The sequence below is a fragment of the Ranitomeya variabilis genome, chromosome 5, assembly GCF_051348905.1.
Source record: "Ranitomeya variabilis isolate aRanVar5 chromosome 5, aRanVar5.hap1, whole genome shotgun sequence".
Lineage (NCBI taxonomy): Eukaryota > Metazoa > Chordata > Amphibia > Anura > Dendrobatidae > Ranitomeya > Ranitomeya variabilis.
This window is the reverse complement of record NC_135236.1, coordinates 131581724-131609115: the sequence shown is the minus strand read 5'-3', so window position 1 is coordinate 131609115 and position 27392 is coordinate 131581724. Positions and strand designations below refer to the sequence as shown.

General features: G+C 43.1%; 1 protein-coding gene across 3 annotated transcripts in view; it reads left to right on the top strand.

The window, feature by feature from the left end:
* LOC143773443 (uncharacterized) overlaps positions 1–27085 on the top strand; it is a 32251-nt gene extending 5166 nt beyond the window's left edge. For 2 of the 3 annotated variants that reach the window (XR_013215188.1, XM_077260890.1), the window contains exons 2-4: positions 1850–1896; positions 16319–16379; positions 25742–27085. Coding sequence is in view for 2 of the 3 variants with exons in the window: in XM_077260890.1 (XP_077117005.1) it covers positions 1850–1896; positions 16319–16354 (83 nt within the window). In the remaining variant the exon portion in view is untranslated. The remainder of the gene's footprint in view (positions 1–1849; positions 1897–16318; positions 16380–25741) is intronic. The other variant, XM_077260891.1, reaches the window with a different exon arrangement.
* Positions 27086–27392: the final 307 nt, after the last annotated feature.

The window sequence follows — 27392 nt, the reverse complement described above, 5'->3', positions numbered from 1 at the left end:
CGCTGATCACCCGCTGTCATCGCTGGATCGGCGTGTTTGACGCCGATCCAGAGATGTGTTCACTTGTAACCAGGGTAAATATCGGGTTACTAAGGCAGGGCCGCGCTTAGTAACCCGATATTTACCCTGGTTGCCATTGTAAAAGTTAAAAAAAAAACAGTACATACTCACATTCTGATGTCTGTCACGTCCCCCGGCGTCCACAGGGTTAAAACTGCTTTCGGCAAGAGCGCTGCTAATATGCACACGCTGCTGCCGAGAGCTTCCCTGCACTGAATGTGTCAGCGCCGGCCGTAAAACAGAGCACAGCGGTGACGTCACCGCTGTTACTGCCAGCGCTGACTGTTGTGAATTAGACTTTTTTGGCTCCCTCTTGTGGTCACTAGTGATATGACTCTGGGATTGTCTTTCCTCAGTTTGGCACCCACCTGGGTCGTTAGTCCAGGGGTGTTGCTATATGAACTTCCTGAATTCTCAGTCTGGTGCCTGGCATCGTTGTAATCAGTTCTTTCTGTTTGCTCCTGTCTGCTGGTCTTGGTTCCTGCAAAATTAAGCTAAGTCTTGCTTCCTTGTTTTTTGGTTATTTGCATTGCTCTTATTTTTTGTCCAGCTTGTACTAAATGTGATTCCTGATTTTGCTGGAAGCTCTAGGGGGCTGGTATTCTCCCCCCGGGCCGTTAGACGGTTCAGGGGTTCTTGAATATCCAGCGTGGAAATTTTGATAGGGTTTTTGCTGACCGTATAAGTCATCTTACTATATTCTGCTATTAGTCAGTGGGCCTCTCTTTGCTAAATACCTAGTTAATTCTTACGTTTGTCTTTTCTTCTTACCTCACCGTTATTATTTGTTGGGGGCTTGTATCCAACTTTTGGGGTCTTTTCTCTGGAGGCAAGAAAGGTCTATCTTTTCCCTTCTAGGGTTAGTTAGTTCTCCGGCTGGCGCGAGACGTCTAGAACCAACGTAGGCACGTTCCCCGGCTGCTGCTATTTGTGGTGCTAGGATTAGATATACGGTCAGCCCAGTTACCACTGCCTTATGAGCTGGTTTTTTGTGTTTGCAGACTTGGTATTTATTTCTGAGACCCTCTGCCATTGGGGTCATAACAGCTGACACATTACGGTCGATACGGTCGTATCGCTGGTCGTGATCGTTGGTAAGTCGTTTAGTGTAACTCCAGCATTAGCCTGTAATAGCGACTTGTATAGAATGCCCTTATCTTTAATGACTAGTGATGTTTGCTAATATGCTAATTATGCATTGTATTATGGAGTCAGTTTGTTGACTTCGAAAGCAGAGAGGGAAAAACTATGCAAATATATGAAATAATCAAGTAATGCTACTTTATCCCATCACCATTGTTCCCTTTATCTTGATGATGGACTGAAGGACACTGGGTAAATCTAAAAACAGGTTACATGCCTCTGTATAAACAGACTCAGAAACAGAGAGTCGGGGAGAGAGAGAGAGCCAGAGATTCAGCCAAGACACCTAAACACACAAAAAAACAGAGACAGGATGTAGCCAATCCATCATGGCACCATCATGGGGGACACAGATCTATCATTCTACAGGAAGCAACCTAGGGGTTTTCAGCTCCAGTTGGAAGAATACAGATCTGCTCCATTGACCATCACTGCACCATGGATAAGTTTGGAGAAAGCCAGGATTGGGACCCGCTGGTCACCTGGTTCCATGGAGATGTTTGGATATTTGGATATTGTTATTGTTATGGAATTGTTAATTTATTTGACACCTTTTGTGACCCTCTATAACACTTGGATTATTAAAATAAAGCACACAGAAACATCTGTTTTCTCTCCTAATGCCTATTTCTTCCATCTGTTACAGTCAGCTGTCCACAAAGGAGGATATATACTAAGCAGTACTTCCCATTGGTGAGTATGTGATAAAACTTTTCATAGCCTTCTCTTCTAAGAAGATGAGGACCTCTGACTCTACACACACACAAATCTTTGCTTCGATGCAGAAAATTCAACCCTGGGACTTTGTTCTTAATGATGATACAGTCATATACAACCATCTTTGTCTCATCCATTGTCACTGAACTTTATATTACAGCTGAAGAAAAAGTTACAGGACATTGATGGATAGGCAAAGCTTCCTTAAAAGTCGCACTAATGTAAGCAAATGTGAAGACTCAGTACAATATTCACCAGTGGCCTAACTAGAAGCTCATGGGCCATAATACAAAATCTACAACAGGGCTCCCAACTATCTTTAATAGTGTAGGTCTCTTCTCATATGTGGCAAAAGGACCATTTATGTTCCCCTAGACTCCAGGGCCCAGATGCAACTGCAACTTCTGCACCGACTGTTCTTAAGCCCCTGATAATTACAAAAAATGGACATACATAATACTTTCCTGTCATTGTATGTAACCTAGAGCAAGAGTTTCATACCTGCTGAATTCCCACTTGCCGAAAAACTACAGATCTCAGCATGCCCTGACTGGCTCATGGTTTTATGTTAGTTGGAGTGTCGCAAGTTGCTGACACCTGCACCAGAGCCAACAGTCAGTAAATCCTTATACAGAGATAATGTTCGATAGGTAATTTACTGAAAAGGAGAACAAATCCAAACATATCCTAGAAAGAAAAAGGCCATACTTACCAAACCTGTCACAAGTCTAATGACCTGCAAGATGCAGATAGGCCCCAGGTCGATAGGTAGAAACATTTTATAGTCTATGATATCATGTCACTAATCAATTCTACACAACATGGTTTTAAATCACATCTGTCATCAAGAAACATGGTGTAAGCATTTTTTTCAAAATGACACAGTATTGACTGCAATGCAGCATTTCAGCTCAATGTCACCTATAGCATTGCAGCAATTCTTAAAAAAGTAAGAATATGGGTACTGAAGCCTTATCATTAACTCATATTGGAAAATCTTAAGCAGAGTGCTGATACTATTTTTTACTCTTAGCAGTTTCTAAGCAGATGGTGTTAAAAGGGTTGTCTCTTTTCAGAAAATCTTGGTCCCACGGTGCCATTAGGTAAAAAAAAAATGTGTTTTCCTAACATTCCATGAGTATTAAAAAACAAACAGCTGGAACATCCCACTCGGAGGTACTGGTTGCCTGCAGCACTGTCAACGTAATGTTAACACTGCAGGCAATACCTGACAGTGGGAGTAGTGGCAAAGACTCAGCACTGGACCTGAAGACGGGGAAAAAAGACAAGTCTGTTTTTTTATAATAAACTGCTCCGGTGAACAAGATTTTGTAAAAAGGAATCACCCCTTTAAGGACTCATATAGTAGTAAAGCTATAGTGCTAAATCTATACATATAATTGCCTAAGGGCTACTTCCGTCTGTTTGTCTGTCTTTCTATCTGTCTGTAACAGAAATCCCGCGTCGCTGATTGGTCGCGGCCTGCCGACCGCGACCAATCAGCGACGGGCACAGTCCGGCTGTGAATTCGCCCCTTCCTACTCTCTGTCAGTGCCCCCTCCATACTCCCCTCCAGTCAGTGCTCACACAGGGTTAATGGCTGCGTTGCACCGCGTTATGCCGCGGTGTAACGCAGTCCGTTAACGCTGCTATTAACCCTGTGTGGCCAGCTGTTTACTATTGATGCTGCCTATGCAGCATCAATTGTAAAAAGATCTAATGTTAAAAATAATAAGAAAAATAAAAAATCATTATATTCTCACCTTCCGGCGCTTTTCCCGCTGCTCACGACGCTCCGGTCCATGCATTGCGGTCTCGCGAGATGATGACGTGCAGTCTCGCGAGACCGGTATGTCATCATCTCGCGAGACTGCAATGCATTCTTGGGACCGGAGTGTCGCAAGGAGAATCGCTAAACGCCTGGCCTGGATCCGGGGGCCTGTTATGATCCGGTGGCCTTGGAGCCGCATGAGACCTTCTCTGGAGAAGGTGGAACCTGTACTGACCGCAGATCATAAACTGACACCGCAACTAGAAGTAGCCGTGGGGTGTACCTAACACATCCTAGACACCTCGACACAGCCAGAGGACTAAATAACCCTATAGATGGAAATGGGAATTCTATCTTGCCTCAGAGCAGAAACCCCAAAGGATAGGCAGCCCCCCACAAATATTGACGGTGAATATAAGAGTAAAGACACACACAGGCTGAAAACAGGATTTAGCAAAAGAGGCACTTCTAGCTAAATAGTAAAGGATAGGACAGAGTACTAAGCGGTCAGTATTAAAACTCTGAAAATATCCACAGCAGAAAATACAAAAATTCCACATCTAACTAAAGACATAGAATGTATATCTGCATCTCCAGAGAATCCAGCATGACTGAAAAAATCCAAACAAATCTAAGCTGGAGAAGACAAAACAATAAATTGTTCTGAACTGAAAAGCACACTGCATGTGTGCTGCAGGAAAATAAACCAGACACTTATCTTGGCTGAATTGGCAGCAGAGCAGAAGGAACCAGACAGGGATGTAAACCCTCCAAGAACAATGGATAACTGGCACTGACTAATGAATCCAGCACACCTAAATACCGAATAGAGCTGCAATCAGCAGAAACACCTGCCCTGGATAACAACCCAGAGACAACTTCACTATCACAAACAACCACCGGAGGGAGCATAAGAGCAGAATTCACAACAGGGGCCGCCGGAAGGTGAGTAGATAACTATTTTTTATTTTAATTCTTTTTTTTTAACAGGGATATGGTGCCCACATTATTATATACTACGTGGGTTGTTGTCAGGACTCTGAACATTTTTATTACCTTTTGTGCATTACTGCCCTTTTCCAAGATGGCGTCTTTGGTCTCATGTGCACTGTGTCTTCCTGCTATAAAACTCCACCCCAGCCTTCAGTCTGAGCTAGAGTATTCTGCCTTGCATCCAGCTCCTGAATCATGGTGACTTCCTGGCTATATACCTGCTTCTGTGAACCTGTGTGTTAATCCTGCTACTCTGCTCTGAGTTCCTGCTGCATACACCAGTTTCCAGTAATCCTCCTTCATCTGCTGCTTGTGTTTTCTCCATCTGCATTTGCTGGACATGTAAGATGTTGCTGCGCTGCTAAAACCTGAGACTATTACCCAGGCCTCCCTGATTGTGCTAAGATATTATTTGAACTGCCTTATAAGCATAGCTATCTGTGTTTGGACTAGAACAAGGACTTATTCGTGTCAAGTATCCTCAAGAATAACTGTGCTTCATAGACTTTCCGCGTGATTGCATTTTCCTCTGAAGTTCCCTATAGACTGCTAAGCTGCGTTTAATATTTACACCAAGGGTTGTGGACTTGAGTTTCTCTCTGCACCTGTTTGAATCACCATGTGATAATATAGATTTTACCACTTATAAAACTGTGTCCTGTAGTTGTCTTGTTCCACGCAAAAAGTCTCCTGAGTTATCCCCTATACTTATTACAGCTGTGTTAGATACTACGTGGGCTGTGTTATATACTGCATGGGTTGTGTTATATACTGCGTGGGCTGTGTTATATACTACATGGCTGTGTTATATACTACGTGGCTGTGTTATATACTACGTGGGCTGTGTTATATACTACATGGCCTGTGTTATATACTACGTGGGCTGTGTAATATACTACATGGGCTGTGCTATATACTATGTGGCTGTGCAATATATTACGTGGCTGGGCAATATACTACATGGCTGTGTTATATACTGCATGAGCTGTGCCATAAACTACGTGGGCTGTGCTATATACTATGTGGCTGTGTTATATACTACGTGGCTGTGTTATATACTACGTGGCTGTGTTATATACTACGTAGGCTGTGTTATATACTACGTGGCCTGTGTTATATACTATGTGGGCTGTGTTATATACTACATGGGCTCTGCTATATTCTACGTGGGCTGTATGCTACTTGGCTGTACTATATTTCTCTGCTGTATCTGTGCATCATGAATCGTGGAATGTGTTAAAGAGAGGGGCCCACTGAGAATCTTTAGCCCCGGGCCCTCAAAAGCCTGGAGCTGACCCTGGCTTCACTGATTGGTCACGCCCGGCCGCGAACAATCAGCGACAGGCGCAGTCCAGCAGCGAATTGGCGTGGAATTTGAACCACGCTTCGCTAATTGGTCGCGGCCGGCCGAATCCTGTGTATAAATTACAAAATTCTGAAATCTTCATAAATAAACTACATACATATTCTAAAATACCCGATGCGTTAGAATCGGGCCACCATCCAGTCTATGTATAAGTTACTGAGTGTGATCATGAGTGACTGTACTGTATCCAGTGTTTATCGCTTTTATTTTTTTTCACTCTACATCTGAAAAATAAGTACAGTAAATAATAAATCAAGTATGCTTAAAAAAGGCAGTGTATTCTTTTGTATATCATATGATTTTTATGTTTGGATTTTATTCACAACATTTGTCACATTTATGTTATATTTTTTCATATCTTCTTGATTTATCTTTTTATTTTTTTCACTCTTTTGCTATGCATTTATTATTGCTATTTTAATATGTGCATTTCATGTGATTTATTATTTACAAGAATATGCTGCGGGGGAAATAAGTATTGAACATGTCACCAATTTTCTAAGTAAATATATTTCTAATTGTTCTATGGACATGAAATCCTCACCAGATGTCAGTAACAACTCATCCAATCCACACAGTCAAAGAAATCAAGCCATAGATGTCCTGAAATTATGTGTAATAATGAGAAATAACACAGGGAAAAACCATTGAACATGCTTACTGAAATATATTTAATACTTTGCACAAAAGTCTTTGTTGGTGATGACAACTTCAAGACGCCTCCTGTATGGGGAAACTAGTCGCCTGCATTGCTCACTTGTGATTTTGGCCCATTCATCCACATTAACTCTCTTCAAATCCTGAATGTTCCATGGGCTCCTTTTATGAACTCTAAGCTTTAGTTCCTTCCATAACTTTTCTATTGGGATCAAGTCAGGTGATTTGTTGGGCCATTCTAGCATATTTATTTTCTTTCTCTGAAACCAAATGAGTTTCATTGGCTGTGTGTTTGGGATCATTGTCTTGCTGAAATATCCACCATCATTTCATCTTCATCATCCTGGAAGATGGCAACAGATTTTTTATCAAGAATGTCTCTGCATATTACAGTAGTCTTTTCATCCTTCCTTCAAATATATGGAGTATGCAAGTGCCGTTTGCTCAAAAACAGCCCCACACCATGATGTTCCTACTTCCAAACTTCACAGTGGTATGGTGTTTTTGAAATGATGTGCAATGCTTTTTGGCTTCCAAACATGACGCGTATTATGGCATCCAAAGAGTTACATTTTGGTCTCATCTGACCAGACTATATTCTCCCAGTATTTCATAGGCTAAATGTTGTTGAAAAAACTTTAAATGTGCTTGAACATGCTTCTTGTTCAGCCATGCAGTCTTGTGTGGTGAGCATGCATACAAGCCATGGAGGTTGAGTGCATTACTTATAGTTTTCTTTGAAACAATTGCACCTGCTCATTCCAGGTCTTTCTGTAGCTCTCTAAAGGTGGTCCTTGGATCTAGGAAAACTTCTACTGATAATTATCTTCACTCCTCTGTCTGAAATATTGCGCGGAGCATCTGGTTGTGGCCATTTTATGGTGAATTATGTTCTTTCTACTTCTGGATTATGGCCTCAACAGTGCTCACTGGATCCTTTAAAAATTTAGAAATTCTTCTGAAACCAATGCCATCAGTATGTTTTGCAACAATAAGGTTGCAAAGGTCTTAAGACAGCTCACTGGTATTACTCATCCTGAGATATCTCTTGTGTGGCACCTTAGTAATGATACTAGAAGATTGGCGTGCATTTGGTCGTGTTTTGAGGTGCTGGTGGAATGGGGAACATGACCCCTCAACCAAGGCAAGAGAGATTCACCACAAGCTCTAAATTTTCAGTGTTGCAAGGCTTTTATTCATTAGTGAAAGCAAATATAAACAATGTTGCTGTGAAATGTGCGATAAAGTTACACATTTCGACCTCGACAGCATCTTTATCAAAATATGGCTGTAAAAGAAAAGGACAACATGTAAGCAAAAATATACAATAGTCATGAGACATATCATAGCAAAGTCTAAAATAACAATATGTGATCGATGACCCAGGTTGTATATACATAGAGAAAATATGCTGTACAAATTATATATACATAAAATAAAATAAATACAAGCAAAATAACAAAACTTAAAAAAAGAACAAAAGTATGTTCAGGGCACAAGTGATAATTTTGATAAAGGAAAGCATATGGTGCGTGCTGTAATCCTGTATACGAAGGTAGCACAATTTGGTAGTTGAAGTAAAACATCAAACAAGACTCAAAGTACAGGGATTACGTATCAACAATTTTGTTTCAGCATGAAACTATAACGAGAGTCAACATAAGAGAAGAGGCTTACTTTGACTGCTGTGACAAGGGGAATAATATTTCTTAAGAAGGAAAGGCTTCAAAAGGTATGAGCAATTAGATGCTGTAAGAGAAGGACAGTTTGTCAGTCATATATAGCTAAGAGCGCATTAGCTGACACATTGGTGGGCCAAAGTTGTTACCTGTGCTGCTATTTCTTCATATGGTGGTCCCGCACCTACATGGCTGTATGGCAGTTGCTGGTCAGGGATAGAATGGCCTCTGTTTAAAACCCCTTTTCCGATGTTGAGCATAATAGTACTCTCATGTCGGACTCCCTCTTTTTGATATGGGCTCCGGCGGTAAGCCCGCATCTTTCCCCGCACATGTCAGCAGTTTTGAACAGTTGGCATGTGCCTGGAATCGCCATCCACCCGCAGCTATTAACCTGTTAAATGCCGCTGATAAACTCTGACAACGGCATTTAACAAGCACTTCCGACAATCATGCTGAAAATACGTCCACCGATGACCCCCATCACGTGATCGCGGGTCACCTGTGGGTTGGCATGACAACCAGAGGTCTCCTGAAGACCTCTATGGTTGTCACTGCCAGCTTGCTGTGAGCGCCGCCCTGTTGGCGGCACTCATAGCAGGTGAGTAATTCAGCTATATATTGGTGATCTGATCATCGCCTATATGTAGCTGAGCCGATCGGGTTATGGCACCTTTTGGTCTCCCATGGAGACTATTGAAGCATGCCAAAATATGGCATGCAATACCAAATATGTGTATATTTGATGTTTTTATTGTTTTATTTTGAATGGGTTGAAGGGGATGATTTGAACTTTTATATATATTTTTTATATTTTTTAAAACATTTTTTTATCATTTTGCATGCTTCAATAGTCTCCATGGGAGACTAGAAGCTGGAGTTGTCTGATCGCCTGTGCTACACACAGGTGATGATCAGATCGCCTGTGTGTAGCAGAAATGCTCATTTGTCACTGGGCGTCGCTCATAGCAATCCAGCTATGACAACTATAGAGGTCTGCTGGAGACCTCTGGTTGTCATGTCAACCCATCGAGATTTACAGCTGCATTTAACAGATTAACAGCGGCGGGTGGATCGCGATTCCACCTGCGACTGTTAGAGGCATATGTCAGCTGTTGAAAACAGCTGACATGTGCCGGGAAAGATGTGGGCTCAGCACCGGAGCCCACATCAAAGAGAGAAATTCCAACACGGGCGTACTATTATGCTCAACGTCGGAAATGGATTAAATATTATCCATTTTTTTACAGTGACAGCGACCCTGGCGGGGTGGAAACGTCTAACTTTGTCGCACATTTCACAACAACATTCTGTTTATATTTGCTTTCATGAATGAATAAAAGCCTTGCAACACTGAAAATTAAGAGTGTGTGGTGAATCTCTCACACTTTGGTAATGAGAAACCTTTTTATAGCCCTTCAGTTCAACCAGCTGATATTATTTTTAGCTAAGTGACAGGATTGCTTTCTAATTACTGATAAATTTCAGCTGGTGTCATGACTTTCCATGGCTTTTTGCACCTCTAGTTCTTCATATGTTCAATACTTTTTCCTGTGGCATGTCTCATTATTACACATAACTTAATTTATGGACATTAAGGCTATGTGCACACGTCGCGTAAACCGCGAAAAAAACGCTCACATTAAGCATCCTATTAATTAGAATGCAATCCGCAAATGTGCACATACTGAGTATTTTTCCGCAGGAGAAACGATTTGTGGTAAAATATGCAGCATGTTCATTAATTTGCGGAATCGCGGGGATTCCGCACACCTAGGAATGCATTGATCTGCTTACTTCCCACATGGGGCTATGCCCACCATGCGGGGAGTAAGCAGATCTTGTGCGGTTTGTACCCAGGGTGGAGGAGAGGAGACTCTCCTCCACGGACTGGGCACCATATAATTGTTAAAAAAAAAAGAATTAAAATAAAAAAATCGTGATATACTCACCCTCTGATGGCCCCGGAGTCCTCCCGCCTCTCAGCGCTGCACACGTCCGCTTCCGTTCCTATAGATGGTGTGTGTGAAGGACCTGCGATGACGTCGCGGTCATGTGACCGCGACGTCATCGAAGGTCCCGCACACACACCATCTATAGGAACGGAAGCCGCTGAGGAGATCGGCTGTTTGCGGAAGGTGAGTATAACCATTTTTTTAAATTTTTTTATTATTTTTAACATTCTATCTTTTACTATTGATGCGGCATAGGCTGCATCAATAGTAAAAAGTTGATCACACTTGCCAAACACTATGTTTGACAAGTGTGACCAACCTGTCAATCAGTTTTCCAAGCGATGCTACAGATCGCTTGGAAAACGCTAGCATTCTGCAAGCTAATTATGCTTGCAAAACGCTAGTTTTCTGCGGGAATATGCATGCCAATTTCGCATGCGATATACGACATATGGCAGGAGGCGCAGAATTGCCGCGGAAATGTGCCTAAGGCTATGTGCACACGTTGCGGATTTCCTGTGGATCCGCAGCGTTTTTTACCGTGCAGAAACGCTGCAGATCCGCAAGTGATTTACAGTACAATATAAATCAATGAAAAAAAAAATGCTGCGCTAATGGTGCGGAAAATTCCGCACAGAAAAGCTGCGGATTAAAAGAAGGAGCATGTCACTTCTTTTGTGCGGATCTGCAGCGTTTTTGTACCCATTCCATTATAGAAATCCACAGGGATAAAAACGCATGAAATCCACACAAAATTCGCAGTAAATCCGCAGCAAATCCACACAAAATAAAAAAAAACAGGCATCAAATTCGCACCTGCGTTTTCTGCCAAGAGATGCAGAATCCGCACAAAAAATTCCAGAGGCAATTCCGCAACGTGGGCACATAGCCTTATGGTTTGATTTCTTTGCCTGTGTGGATTGGATGGGTTGTTACTGACATTTGTAACAGACTTCATTCAAATAGCACCTTTAGAAATACATTTACTTATAAAATTGATGATGTGTTCAATACTTAGTTCACCTGCTGTATATTTAAATGAGGATAAATTGGTTCTCGTGTTTTTGTCTTTTCCTTCTTTCTGTCATTTTATTAAATCGTAAATCAATAATGCAAATTAACCCCTTCCCGACCTGTGACGCCACGTAGGCGTCATGAAAGTCGGTGCCAATCTGACCTGTGATGCCTATGTGGCGTCATAGAGGGATCGCGTCCCTGCAGACCGGGTGAAAAGGTTAACTCAAATTTCACCCGATCTGCAGGGACAGGGGGAGTGGTACTTCAGCCCAGGGGGGTGGCTTCACCCCCCCGGGGCTACGATTGCTCTGATTGGCTGTTGAAAGTGAAACAGCCAATCAGAGCGAGTTGTAATATTTCACATATGAAAATGGTGAAATATTACAATCCAGCCATGGCCGATGCTGCAATATCATCGGCCATGGCTGGAAACCCTGATCTGACCCCCCCACCGCCACTGATCGCCTCCCCAGTCCTCCGTCCTGTGCTCCGCTCCCCTCCGTCCGCCTGTCTGCTCTCCCGTCCTCCTGTCCGCTCACCCGTCCTCCTGATTTGTTCCAGGTACATTTTGATCACTGTGATAAAGCCTAACACAGGGATCAAAATAAAAAAAATAGTAAATGAACCCCCCCCTTTATCACCCCCATAGGTAGGGACAATAATAAAAATAAAGAAAATATATTTACTTTATTTTTCCACTAGGATTAGGTTTAGAACTAGGGTTAGGGTTAGGGCTAGGGTTAGAATTAGGGTTAGAATTAGGGTTAGGGCTAGGGTTAGGGTTAGGGCTAGGGATAGGGTTAGGGCTAGGGCTAGGGTTAGGGTTAGGGTTAGGGTTAGAATTAGGCTATGTGCACATGGTGCGGATTTGGCTGCAGATCCGCAGCGGATTGGCCGCTGTAGATTCGTAGCAGTTTTCCATCAGGTTTACAGTACCATGTAAACCTATGTAACACCAAACCTGCTGTGCCCATGGTGCGGAAAATACCGCGCAGCAATGCTGCATTGTATTTTCCGCAGCATGTCAATTCTTTGTGCGGATTCCGCAGCGTTTTTACACCTGTTCCTCAACAGGAATCCGCAGGTGAAATCCGCACAAAAAAACACTGGAAATTCGTGGTAAATCCGCAGGTAAAACACAGTGCATTTTACCTGCGGATTTTTAAAAAATGGTGCGGAAAAATCTCACACGAATCCACAACGTGGGCACATAGCCTTAGGGTTAGGGTTGGAATTAGAATTAGTGTTGGAATTAGGGCTAGGGTTGGAAATAGGGTTAAGATTAGGCTTATGGTTAGGGTTATGGTTAGGGGTGTGTAGGGGTTAGGGTTGTGGTTAGGGTTGGGATTAGGGTTAGGGTTGGGATTAGGGTTGGGATTAGGGTTAGGGGTGTGTCGGGGTTAGGGGTGTGTTGGGGTTAGGGTTGTGATTAGTGTTATGGCTAGAGTTGGGATTAGGGTTAGGGGTGTGTTGGGGTTAGTGTTGTAGTTAGAATTGAGGGGTTTCCACTGTTTAGGCACATCAGGGGTCTCCAAACGCAACATGGCGCCACCATTGATTCCAGACAATCTTGCGTTCAAAAAGTCAAATTGTGCTCCCTCCCTTCCGAGCCCTGACGTGCGCCCAAACAGTGGTGTACCCCCACATATGGGGTACCAGCATACTCAGGACAAACTGGGCAACAACTATTGGGGTCCAATTTCTCCTTGCGAAAATAAAAAATTGCTTGCTAAAACATAATTTTTGAGGAAAGAAAAATGATTTTTTATTTTCACGGCTCTGTGTTATAAACTTCTGTGAAGCACTTGGGGGTTCAAAGTGCTCACCATACATCTGGATAAGTTCCTTGGGGGTCTAGTTTCCAAAATGGGGTCACTTGTGGGGGGTTTCTACTGTTTAGGCAGATCAGGGGCTCTGCAAATGCAACGTGACGCCCGCAGACCATTCCATCAAAGTCTGCATTTCTAAACGTCACTACTTCCCTTCCGAGCCCCGACGTGTGCCCAAGTAGTGGTTTACCCCCACATATGGGGTATCAGCATACTCAGGACAAACTGGGCAGCAACTATTGGGGTCCAATTTCTCCTGTTACCCTTGTGAAAATAAAAAATTGCTTGCTAAAACATAATTTTTGAGGAAAGAAAAATGATTTTTTATTTTCACGGCTCTGTGTTATAAACTTCTGTGAAGTACTTGGGGGTTTAAAGTGGTCACCGCAGATCTAGATTAGTTCCATGGGAGGTCTAGTTTCCAAAATGGGGTCACATGTGGGGGAGCTCCAATGTTTAGGCACACAGGGGCTCTCCAAACATGACATGGTATCCGCTAACGATTGGAGCTAATTTTTCATTCAAAAAGTCAATTTCGCTCCTTCCCTTCCGAGCCCTGCCATGTGCCCAAACAGTGGTTTACCCCCACATGCGAGGTATCAGTGTACTCATGAGAAATTGCCCAATACATTTTAGGATCCATTTTATCATGTTGCCCATGTGGAAATGAACAAATTGAGGCTAAAAGAATTTTTTTGTGAAAAAAAAAGTACTTTTTCATTTTTACGGATCAATTTGTGAAGCACCTGGGGGTTCAAAGTGCTCACTATGCATCTAAATAAGTTCATTGAGGGGTCTAGTTTCCAAAATGGGGTCATTTGTGGGGGAGCTCCAATCTTTAGGTACACAGGGCCTCTCCAAACACGACATGGTGTCCGCTAACGATTGGAGCTAATTTTTCATTCAAAAGTCAAATGGTGCTCCTTCCCTTCCGAGCCTTGCCGTGTGCACAAACAGTGGTTTGTGACCACATATGAGGTATCGGTGTACTCAGGAGCAATTGCCCAAAACATTTTAGGATCCATTTTATCCTGTTGCCCATGTGAAAATGAAAAAATTGAGGCTAAAATACATTTTTTGTGAAAGCAAGTACTTTTTCATTTTTACGGATCAATTTGTGAAGCACCTGGGGGTTCAATGTGCTCACAATGCATCTAGATAAGCTCCTTGGGGGGTCTAGTTTCCAAAATGGGGTCACTTGTGGGGGAGCTCCAATGTTTAGGCACACAGGGGCTCTCCAAACGCGACATGGTGTCCGCTAAAGATTGGAGCCAATTTTTCATTGAAAAAGTCAAATGGTGCTCCTTCCCTTCCGAGCCCTGTCGTGCGCCCAAACAGTGGTTCCCCCCCCCCATATGGGGTATCGGCGTACTCAGGACAAATTGTACAATAACTTTTGGTGTCCAGTTTCTCTTTTTGCCCTTGGGAAAATAAATAAATTTTTGCTAAAAGATCATTTTTGTGACTAAAAAGTAAAATGTTCATTTTTTCCTTCCATATTGCTTCTGCTGCTGTGAAGCACCTGAAGGGTTAATAAACTTCTTGAATGTGGTTTTGAGTACCTTGAGGGGTGCAGTTTTTAGAATGGTGTCACTTTTGGGTATTTTCAACTTTATAGACCCCTCAAACTGACTTGAAATGTGAGGTGGTCCCTAAAAAAAATGGTTTTGTAAATTTCGTTGTAAAAATGAGAAATCGCTGGTCAAATTTTAACCCTTATAACTTCCTAGCAAAAAAAAAATTGTTTCCAAAATTGTGCTGATGTAAAGTAGACATGTGGATAATGTTATTTATTAACTATTTTGTGTCACATAACTCTCTCGTTTAACAGAATAAAAATTAAAAATTTTAAAATTGCAAAATTTTCGAAATTTTAGCCAAATTTCCATTTTTTTCACAAATAAACGCAAAAATTATCGACCTAAGTTTACCACTATCATGAAGCCCAATATGTCACGAAAAAACAGTCTCAGAACCGCTAGGATCCGTTGAAGCGTTCCTGAGTTATTACCTCATAAAGGGACACTGGTCAGAATTGCAAAAAACGGCCAGGTCATTAAGGTCAAAATAGGCTGGGTCATGAAGGGGTTAATATAATAGTTTCTAACTATTCTTAAACCTTTCACTCCCACTGTTCGTTTTTTATCTTTTTCTGTCAAGCCATAAAAGGCCTTTTTTTTTGTGGCACGAGTTTTGTATGACACTATTTTTGCTATGAAATGTACTGAACAGGAAAAAAAATTCTAAGTAGGATGAAGTATATTACATTTTTACATTTTTTTTTTGGGGGGGGGGGGTTGTTTCCATGGATTGTGTAGTAAAAATTACCTGGAAAAATGATTCTCCAAGTAAGTACAATTATGGCAAAACCAAACTTGCATTTTTTACTTTTATTATTCAATTTTGAAAAAAATTTTTTGTAAGCTTATAATATACAGCTCTGGCAAAAATTAAGCGACCACCACATCAAAACCCTGTCATGGGCAGCCCAATCTCCAGACCTGAACCCCATTGAAAACCTCTGGAATGTAATCAAGAGGAAGATGGATAGTCACAAGCCATCAAACAAAGAAGAACTGCTTACATTTTTGCACCAGGAGCAGTGTGAAAGACTGGTGGAAAGCATGACAAGACGCATGAAAGCTGTGATTCAAAATCATGATTATTCCACAAAATATTGATTTCTGAACTCGTCCTGAGTTAAAACATTAGTATTGTTGTTTCTAAATGATTATGATTTTTTTTGCATTATTTGAGGTCTGAAAGCACTGTTTTTTTTATTTTGAACATTTTTCTGTGTCAGAAAAAAATGCAAAATTTATTGCTTGGAAATTTGGAGACATGTTGTCAGAAGTTCATAGAATAAAAGAACAATTTACATTTTACTCAACAAAATATCTATAAAGAGAAAAATCAGACAAACTGAACATTTTGCAGTGGTCTCTTAATTTTTGCCAGAGCTGTAAAACTTGTGTTTCTGAGACCCATATTTTTTTATTTTTCTATCGATGGAGCTATGTAAGGTCTTTATTTTTGCATGCAGACCAGATCGCTTTTCATTATATTTTATTATAAAGGAGTGGTGACCAAACATCCGCAATCCTGATATTTTAATTTTTTTCGTTTTACAGCGTTTACTTTATGGATTTATTACTGTTATATCTTGATGGGTAAAGACTTTTACGGTTGCAGGTATAGTAAATATGTTTATTTTTAATGGAGGAAAAGGGGCAGATTTGAATGTTTATTTTTTTATACATACATTTTTTTAAAGACTTTTTTTATTTTATACTTTGCTTTTACTCCCTTTGATCCCTTGAAACCGGTGACTGCTCCATTTTAATGCCCCTCTCAGAGATTGAAAGCCAGATCTAAATGCATAATTAGCAGTGAGAGAAGCACTACTCTTAGGGTATCGTCACACAGTGCCATTTTCATCGCTACGACGGTACGATTCGTGACGTTCTAGCGATATCGTTACGATATCGCAGTGTCTGACACGCAGCAGCGATCAGGGACCCTGCTGAGAATCGTACGTCGTAGCAGATCGTTTGGAACTTTCTTTCGTCGCTTGATCACCCGCTGACATCGCTGGATCGTTGTGTGTGACACCGATCCAGCGATGTGTTCGCTTGTAACCAGGGTAAACATCGGGTAACTAAGCGTAGGGCCGCACTTAGTAACCCGATGTTTACCCTGGTTACCAGCATAAACGTAAAAAAAACAAACAGTACATACTCACATTCCGGTGTCTGTCCTCCGGCGTCTCAGCTTCTCTGCACTGTGAGCGCCTGCCGGCCGGAAAGCGAGCACAGCGGTGACGCGGTGACGTCACCGCTCTGCTTTCCGGCTATGGTGCTTACACAGTGGAGAGAAGCAGAACGCCGGGGGACAGACACCGGAATGTAAGTATGTACTGTTTGTTTTTTTACGTTTACGCTGGTAACCAGGGTAAACATCGGGTTACTAAGCGCGGCCCTGCGCTTAGTAACCCGATGTTTACCCTGGTTACCCGGGGACTTCGGCATCGCTCCAGCGCCGTGATTGCAAAGTGTGACCGCAGTCTACGACGCTGGAGCGATAATCATACGACGCTGCGACGTCACGGATCGTGCCGTCGTAGCGATGAAAATGGCACTGTGTGACAGTACCCTTAGGCCGGGGTCACACTATGCGAGAGCATCGGATGTGATATGTTAATGACCCTCGGCTTCTGCTCTGCTGCGAGTGGGAGCCGAGTGTCATGCAACTGTGTTCCGAGCCTCTCACACAGAGAGAATCGGAGCACAGCTGCAAAGGAAGAGGAGAAAGGAATTTCTCCATCTCCTCCACTGCCGATGTCGGCGTATATCGCACCGCACTCGGATGATATCCAAGTGATGTGCATTGTGTCACTGGCTCTCATAGACTTATATGGGTGCAAGGGAGTCGAGACTTGACCGAATCTCGGTGCCAATCACAGCATGCTGCGATTGGTCTCGCATGCCAATTTGGCATGAGAAAATAATCGCAGATGTGATCTGCCCCATAAATTAACACTGGTCCGAGTGCTATGCGATGTTTTCTCGCATAACACTCACCCATATTCTACACTAGTTTGACCCCGACTTAATGACACATACAGACTGCGAAACAAAGCCATCATCTGCCAGTTCAATTACATCTTTGTCAAAAATAGAGAAATTGCCAGCTCACTGAGGGATCAGATTATAGCTGCATTTTAAACTGTAGAAGGAGGAGAGAAAATGAGAGAGGCATAAACACACACTTACGCTAGTGCTGGATTCACAGCTACACTGCTGTATAATGTCCTCTATGCTGCTGCTGCTTATGAACAATTGCTATAGCATGACAGGAGAGGAGGAATCTTTCATGTCCTATGTATAGGAGATAGCATAACAGCTAGTCTACATCCACCAGTTCAGGAACAACTGGAAATCAAAGAAACAGCCTGCAGAGGGGTGAAAAAATTGTTTAAAATGCATGATGGAAATTATAAAATGCCCATAAAGGTTCTTCCTCATGTATAATACACACACATTACAGCATTTTCTGCAACAACAGATACGATTTAATATTGTACTGTATACTGTAGGTTTTTTTTTGGCTTTCATGTACAGTGGCATGTAAAAGTTTGCCACCCTTGGTCAAAATGACTGTTATTGTGAACAGTTAAGCAAGTTGAAGATGACATGATCTCTAAAAGGCCTAAAGTTAAAGATGACACATTTCCTTTGTATTTTAAGAAAAACATATATATATTTTCATCTTTTAAATTTAGAAAATTACAAAAAGGCAATTGGGCCAGTGCAAAAGTTTTGAGGACCCTGTGTGACGAACCTGCATCTAGCTACCCCGCCTGATGTCTCTATTACATCGGAGGGATCAGGGAGGGAGAGGTTGTGGCCCATGCAGTCGCTGACATGGCACCACACTTGCTGACAACCATTGTAGGCTGAGAGGCCCCTTTCACTAGCACCAGTGAAAGAGAACCTTATCCGCCAAGAATGACTGCCACCAGTTCCCCGTTAAATATATACTTGGTCCATTAACAAAATTATATTGGGCCAAGAACCAGCACAGGTAGCATGTGAAGTTAAAATCAAGAACACGGACCTGTGGATTCCTGAATTGAGATAAAAGAGCATTTCACGGTTAAATTATTTATTTAATTGCCTTAAGGGCACACTAGACACAACGTGCCCCCCTCCTTTAGAAGTGAACAGCAAGCAGGAGAAAAGAAAGAGACAGCACATAGCCTTGCACAAGCATTTATTCCCTTGGTTGGTCACACCTTGGGAGGTGCCTTATGTCCCTGCCATGTGCATTTGGAGCTAAAACTCCCAAAACCTATGACGGATCATAACGTCCCAACAAAAAATTAGTCATCGGCGGTTCTGATGCCATCAGATATGGCAAGGCCCCTGTTACACTTGGAGACCAAACATGGCTTCTCTACCTGGCTTCTACTAGCTGTTCTGCGTATCTCCTCACCCTGGGATGCTAGAAGGCATTGACACAATTGACACCCTGAATGGCATTTGGCCGTTCTAGAGATCTCGAAAATATAACCAGTGTGTGGCTAGGATGCACAATAAATCCATAGTCATCTTAATCTCTTTATGAAATTCATCTCTCACTGGACAGAGCACTTACACAGTGTGCACTCTTCAAGAGGTCATCTTGTATGAGTTTGGATACTAGCTGGTGTGGCTGGACCACCTGCTGAGCCAGGTGTCCTGTTACAGCTAAACATGCTGATGGAGAATTGTAAGCTGCCATTAAATCCCCCCATTCTTTACACCTCCCTCCTTTAGAGGGCACTAGGTGTAAGCACTTTTTGGTGTTCCCCCACGTGCCCATCTGCAACCTCCCCTCATCGGAATAACCCATTGGCGTTACCTTGGTCACGGCCCTTCTTGTGGCGAATGGCGAAGTGGTACTGCTGGAGCATAAGGTTCCAGCATAGCAACCTCCTATTTGTTCTGGATGTGGTGTGTAGCCAGCTGAGAGGGTTGTGGTCTGTATCCACAGTGAATTGTCATTCGTACAAGTATGGCTGCATTCACTGCAGGGACCACACAGTTGCCAGGCATAACTTTTCCATTATGGTATAGGTAAGTTCCCTTGGAAGGAGCTTCCAGCTTAGATAAAAAGCGGGGTGTTCTTGGCTAGTAGAGTCGATCTGGCTGAGCACAGCACCGAGGCCAAAGTCACTCGCAACAGTCTGTACTGCAAATGGCAGTGTAAAGTTGGCTGTTTGTAGTTTCAGGAAGCTGGGAAAAGTGGTCTTCACATCCTGGAAGGCCATATCACAGTTGTTTTTCCAATTGACTCCAGAGGGCAGCTTCTTCTTGGAAAGGTTTGTCAGGGGCTTTGTCAGGCTAGTATAGTGGGGGACGAATCTCCTATAGTCCCCGGTGGTGTACAGAAAGAATTTCACCCTTTTCTTTGTCCTGGAGTTGGGCCAAAATGCTATGAATTCCACCTTCCCGGGCTCTGGCTTGAGGGCCCCCACCTACCCAATGTCCCAGGTAAGGGACCTCACTCATGCCCAGCTGGTATTTTTCCGGCTTAATAGTCAAGCCTGCCAGGTGGATTCGCCCAAGCACCTGTGCCAGATGCTCTTGGTGATCCTCCTAGGTGGGAATTAAGATGACAATGTTATCCAGGTACACGACTGCATTCCCTTCAAGTCCCTTGAGCATCATGTTGACTATCCACTAAAATGTGGTAGGGGCATTCTTAATGCCAAATGGCATCACTGTGGACTAATACGGCCCGAATGGGGCAATAAAGGCAGAGTTTTACTGCATCTCAGAGGAAGTTGCCAATATCCCTGGCTCAGATCCATGATGGTCAGGTACTTGGCCCTGGCTAACTGATCAAGCAAGTCATCAATGAGTGGTATGGAGTATGCATCAGTGACTGTGACAGTGTTGAGCCCCCTGTAGTCCACTCAGAACTGGGTTGTCCAGTCCTTATTTGGACACGGACCACGGGCAAGGCCTAAGCACTGCTGGATGTTTGGATGAGCCTAAGCTTCAGCATCTCGTCAAGCTCTTGGCGCATGTGCTGCTGCACCTTCAGGAAGACCCAATATGTTGAACACCTAATTGGGGGGTGATTCCCAGTGTCCACATGATGTATGGCCAACTCTCTTCTTCCAGGTTGCTGCTGAAGAAAGCACAGAAGGGGTGTAGGGTTGCCCACAACTGGTACCGGTGGTCCGACAAGAGATGGTGGCACACCTCCACATCCTTGATGGTCCCACCAGCCCTAGCCTGGGCAATCATATCCAAGATCGTCTCCGCCTCTCCATCTTCCAGAAGGTTGCATACGGGAAGGGCGCAGGCCTCCCAATCATGATGTGCCTTCATCATGTTCACGTGGAAGACATTCCGCTTTCCCTGGGTGTAGTCCAAGGTGACCAGATACGTTACAGCACTGATCTGCTGGTACACGAGGTATGGGCCTTCCCAGGATGGCTAACACTTGTCCTGGGGCAAGGGGACTAGTACCCACACTTTTTAACCCACCTTATAGGTCCTCTCACAAGCATTCAGGTCATACCATAGCTTTTGGTCAGCCTGGGATCTCATTTTTATTATCGTGCACCAGTTGTGCCAGGGCTTGCATCTTGTCAAGGAAGCGCATGACAGCCGATGACCAACACTCCAGGGGTGGCAAAGTCTCCTTCACAAACCTCTTTCACTAAAGCCAGGGGCCCCTGCACACGTTACCCGTACATGAACTCAAAAGGGGAAGAACCCCGCTGAGGCCTGTGGAACCTCCCGGTAGGTAAATAGCAGGTGTGGGAGGAGCTGCTCCCAGTCGTGTCAATGGGAATTGACCAACATCTTACGCATTTGCTTCATGGTGCCATTGAACTGTTCGCACAGGCAATTTGTCTGTGCTCTTGTGGTGAGAATGCAGGAGAAGTTTTCTTCTGTTGACTTTTCCATGAAGGCCATATTTGTGCAGGTGTCTTTGAACAGTAGAACAATGTAACAGAACTCCAGAGTCTGCTAAATCTTTTTGAAGGTTTTTTGCAGTTAAGCAGGGGTTCTGATTTGCCTAAGAATCCTACAAGCAGCTCTCACTTGCTTGGTCTTCCAGACCATATCTTGACCTCCACTGTTCCTGGTAACTGCCATTTTCATTACATTTTGAACTGAGAAAAAGGCAACTTGAAAACGCTTTGCTATCTTCTTATAGCATTCTCCTGCTTTGTGAGCCCCCATCATTTTCAGAGTGCTAGGCAGCTGTTTAGAAGAACCCATGGCTGCTGTTTTTTGGCACAAAGTTAGAGGAGGCTGGCATTTTATAAAGCTGGGAAATTTGCATCACCTGCCCCTTCCTAATAATGATAATAAATAAGCCATAAAATAACAGTCTAACTAAGGTGTCTGAAACCTTGGTCAAAGTTATCCGAGCACACAAATCTTCAAGGTTGCCCAAACTTGTGCATCAGCCTATTTCCATTTTTTGAATTTTTAAAATAAAAAATGACTATATACACTCACCGGCCACTTTATTAGGTACACCATGCTAGTAACGGGTTGGACCCCCTTTTGCCTTCAGAACTGCCTCAATTCTTCGTGGCATAGATTCAACAAGGTGCTGGAAGCATTCCTCAGAGATTTTGGTCCATATTGACATGATGGCATCACACAGTTGCCGCAGATTTGTCGGCTGCACATCCCAAAGATGCTCCATACAAGGCAGGATGGATCCATGCTTTCATGTTGTTTACGCCAAATTCTGACCCTACCATCCGAATGTCGCAGCAGAAATCGAGACTCATCAGACCAAGCAACGTTTTTCCAATCTTCTACTGTCCAATTTCGATGAGCTTGTACAAATTGCAAATTGTAGCCTCAGTTTCCTGTTCTTAGCTGAAAGGAGTGGTACCCGGTGTGGTCTTCTGCTGCTGTAGCCCATCTGCCTCAAAGTTCGACACACTGTGCGTTCAGAGATGCTCTTAGGCCTACCTTGGTTGTAACGGGTGGCGATTTGAGTCACTGTTGCCTTTCTATCAGCTCGAACCAGTCTGCCCATTCTCCTCTGACCTCTGGCATCAACAAGGCATTTCCGCCCACAGAACTGCCGCTCACTGGATTTTTTTTCTTTTTCGGACCATTCTCTGTAAACCCTAGAGATGGTTGTGCGTAAAAATCCCAGTAGATCAGCAGTTTCTGAAATACTCAGACCAGCCCTTCTGGCACCAACAACCATGCCACGTTCAAAGGCACTCAAATCACCTTTCTTCCCCATACTGATGCTCGGTTTGAACTGCAGGAGATTGTCTTGACCATGTCTACATGCCTAAATGCACTGAGTTGCCGCCATGTGATTGGCTGATTAGAAATTAAGTGTTAACAAGAAGTTGGACAGGTGTACCTAATAAAGTGGCCGGTGAGTGTATATATATATATATATATATATATATATATATATATATATATATATATATATATACTAGATTGTGGCCCGATTCTAACGCATCGGGTATTCTAGAATATGCATGTCCCCGTAGTATATGGACAATGATGATTCCAGAATTCACGGCAGACTGTGCCCATCGCTGATTGGTTGAGGCAACCTTTATGACATCATCGTCGCCATGGCAACCATTATGACATCTACGTCGATATTGTGCCCGTCGCTGATTGGTCGAGGCCTGGCGGCCTCGACCAATCAGAGACGCGGGATTTCCAGGACAGACAGACAGAAAGACAGACAGACAGACAGACAGAAAGACAGACAGACAGACGGAAAAACCCTTAGACAATTATATATATAGATATATACACACACACAAGGGAAATGTCTCATCTTCAACCTTAGGCCTTTTAGAGGTTAACATTGCCATTGCGTTTCATGGTTAACATTGCTGCCCGCTTGTTCTCTTTTAATGTAAATGGACTTTTGATATGAACTTAATTTTTCATTTGGTATGAGGTTTGTTTGCAATTTTTGGTATTAATAAAGACATTTTGCAACTTTACAAAAGCTGTCTGTGGTGACTAGCTCATAAGCAGACTCATTTTGTATTGTATTTCCTGATATGGGTCTAAAAGCTCTCTGTGGTTTTCATGTATTTTCTATTGTATTTTTGAGAGGATCTCCTTTTTTAAGGAATATGTATTATGTATTTCATTGGTTCCGTTATGTTCTCTTTGCATTTAAAGAGAACCTGACAGCTGATACATTCTGTCCAATTTGATGAAAAATGAATCAATCGCTGGCTGTACGATCTCCACTAGGTATGCTTGACTTTTAACACTGCAGAGTTGCAGAGAAAAACAAACTTTAAAAGTCGCCAGGGACTGAGTTGCACAGGAAATAAGTCGGACAGGCGTATTGCCGGTTGTTCCTCCCTGACGTCTGCCATGGAGTGATAGATATCTTCTTATGCATGCAGGGAGAAACCTGTCAATTCTAGGGCAGCTTGAATCATCTGTCAGGTCCCCTTTAAAAGCTAATTGATTGGTTGCATTTCTTGACTTTGTTAAAAGGCCACATTACACTCATTGCTGTGGATGCCCTCTTAGTAACCTTAGATGTAAAGGATCTGTACACCTCCATCCCCCATGAAGAGGGTATTCTCTCGGTACGTCACCTATTTGAAAGTACAGATAGAGACATAGACCAAACATCACTATGCATTGACCTTCTCAGAATCATCCTTACATCAAATTTTTTTCTATTCCAAGATACCTTTTACCTGCAAAAACGGGGGACCGCGATGGGATCACACGCAGCACCCCCATATGCAAATGCGTATATGGTCCAATTTGAGGAAAGCATCATATACCTCAGCACTCTATTCAAAGATAACGTCATTGTGTGGAAAAGATATATAGACGACGTTTTTTGAATATGGCAGGGTTCGGAAGAATCGCTCCAAACCTTCCTAGCTTTCTTAAACACCTCTTGGCCTGGCATCACTTTCACCATGAACTATGACTTGTGGAACATGAATTTCTTAGACACACTTGTGGTGAAGGACTCGAGCGGTCTATTAAGTACGGATCTTTATCGCAAAAACACAGACCGCAACAGTCTCCTACATTTTCAGAGTCTCCACCCCCCATCCACCAAAAGATCCATACCTAAGGCACAATATCAGAGGGTAAGACGTATTGTTTCCGACACAGACATCAGAGAACGACGTACACAAGAGATGACCCAAAAATTCATAGCTAGGGGCTACCCGCCATCCCTCCTTGAGGAATCTAGGATCACCACTAATAGACCCAGGACAGACACCACGTCACGAATCCCTTTCGTACATTCGTTTCATCCCTTCATGTACAGATTACATAGGGCCATCCGCGGTAACTGGGCAATCCTCTCCAGTGCCTACCCGAGTGTCAAGGAGTTTCAAAACCCCTTCCTTCCGTGCTTCAAAAGAGCCCCCAGCCTACGGGATAACTTAGTGAAAGCAGATGTTGGCACAAACACCATCACAAGGCAAGGCTTCCTAGACACACCAAGGGATGGCACTTTCCCTTGTTTGCATTGTGTCCAATGCAACAATGTCCAGAGAGGCAATGTTGTTAGACACCCACACTCTGGGAAAGAATTTAAAATCAGAGGATACTTCACGTGTAATTCTGCCTATGTGATATATGTGATAAAGTGCCCATGCGGACTACTATATGTGGGGGAAACATCACAGCCGATCAGGGACCGAGTGTCTAAACATAAATCAACTATCCGCTGCAATAACCTCTTGCTACCACTACCCCATCATTTCCACGCATTGAAACACAGCATCGCACAATTGAGATTTCAGGTTCTGGAACAAGTCCCCAAACAACGCAGGGGGGGCAACAGAATACTCATGCTCAAAAAACGTGAGGCATACTGGATCCACATGTTGGACACATTATCACCTAAAGGACTGAATAGGGAATATGAATTGTCGGCTTTTATGTGATGACATAGCATTTGATACCGAATCAGCCTGTAATTTCCATGTACCTTTGATACAAATATCCTGTATAATATGTTTGAAAATACTGACTGAGAATTTTATCTTTTAGAGCCGTCTGTACTAATGATGATTGGCACATCACGAATGATCACCAGAGCAAACACCACCTGTCGTGCCACCCTTCACCACGGATACGTGTCTTTATGTGAACGGCACCTCGGTCACGGACTCTTACCACTATCATATGTCCATTTCTATAGACCACTAGGTACCGCACAATACATGGCGTTTAACATTCCACAGGCACTTTTAATACAGTACGTATATCACCCTGTACTCTCTCATCTATCTACCCCAGTGGATGCCTACTCCTGTTTATCTTACACTCCTCCCCCATATTCCTTCTATGCAAAGGCCCCTCCTGCCCCTGAAAAATAAGGACACTCTTCAAAAAACATACAGATTACATGCCCACAGCCATAATTCTTATTTACATCGTGCCCACACATGCTAAAATACACTTTTACTAAAAGCTGCGCTATAACGCTGCCAAGTGGAACGCATATCCATAAGGTGGAACGCACGGCCATGTACTTCCGCCCTGACCGGACGCTAGAACGTCACATCCGGTCTCGGCGCCCTAACCCGACGCACGAGTGTTGTTTAAATAGCGCGCACTCCATAGACATCACAGACTAGCGGTGGACACCGCGTCTGAGAGGATAACTGACACACAAGTCGAGGCGGCTCTCCTCCAGGTATGTTCGGACACACTCCAGCGTCACACATATACTTGGCCTTATTGAAACTAATGAATTCTATTACTTTCCCCTCCAGCCCCCACTTCTGTGCTGGCAACACTCCTCCAGGTATGATCTTATACGCTGTTACACAGCATGTACAAGTGACCTCACATCCCCAAATAATTCTCTTTGTTACTTTCCTCTTAGCCTCTACCTAAGTGCTGGCCCTCCTCATTGAGGCCACCCCCTCCAACAACATATATAAATGAGGTAATAACATTTAGAAGGGGATCACGGCATATAGAATTTATATAACATACTATAAACTAGCATGAACCTCCTTGCTTCTCTATTATTTTCAATCCTAGCTCCTATGCACTTTGCATACCAGCAATATCCACTACGCTATCCCGGGGCGGCCATCCACTGTGAGTATTCACTCCATTCTGTTTAGGCTACAACACCTATAGCCCCTGCTATACCATGACACAAATTCTGTCCTCTTCCCAGGCACAATTTAGGATCTATATTCTAACCAAAGATATGATTAAACACACACTGAAAGGCACAGCACGGTATGTGTAATCTCTGAGTTAACAATATATCGGGCCAGTATGTATATGCATGTACCCACTGCAATACTATATCTATGATGTTTTCTGCACACTCGGCTATTGTTGGATTATTTGAAATTATGTACATACTTTTGTTTCCTTATGTATTTTTGTTTACACACTGTATATATTCTTTATTTTGAACACTGTAGTGACTGATGAAAGCTCATTAAGAGCTGAAACGTTTCCAGTGCTACTCCAATACAATTAAATTTGTCAATCTAAAAGATTTAAGTTGAGTGTGAGACTTCTTTATTATTTACTATATGGTTTGGGAACCTAGTCTCTGCACCAGAAATACAGCTGTGCACACGGCGTTTACATATATATATGGCAACCATTATGACATCTACGTCGATACTGTGCCCGTCGCTGATTGGTCGAGGCCTGGCGGCCTCGACCA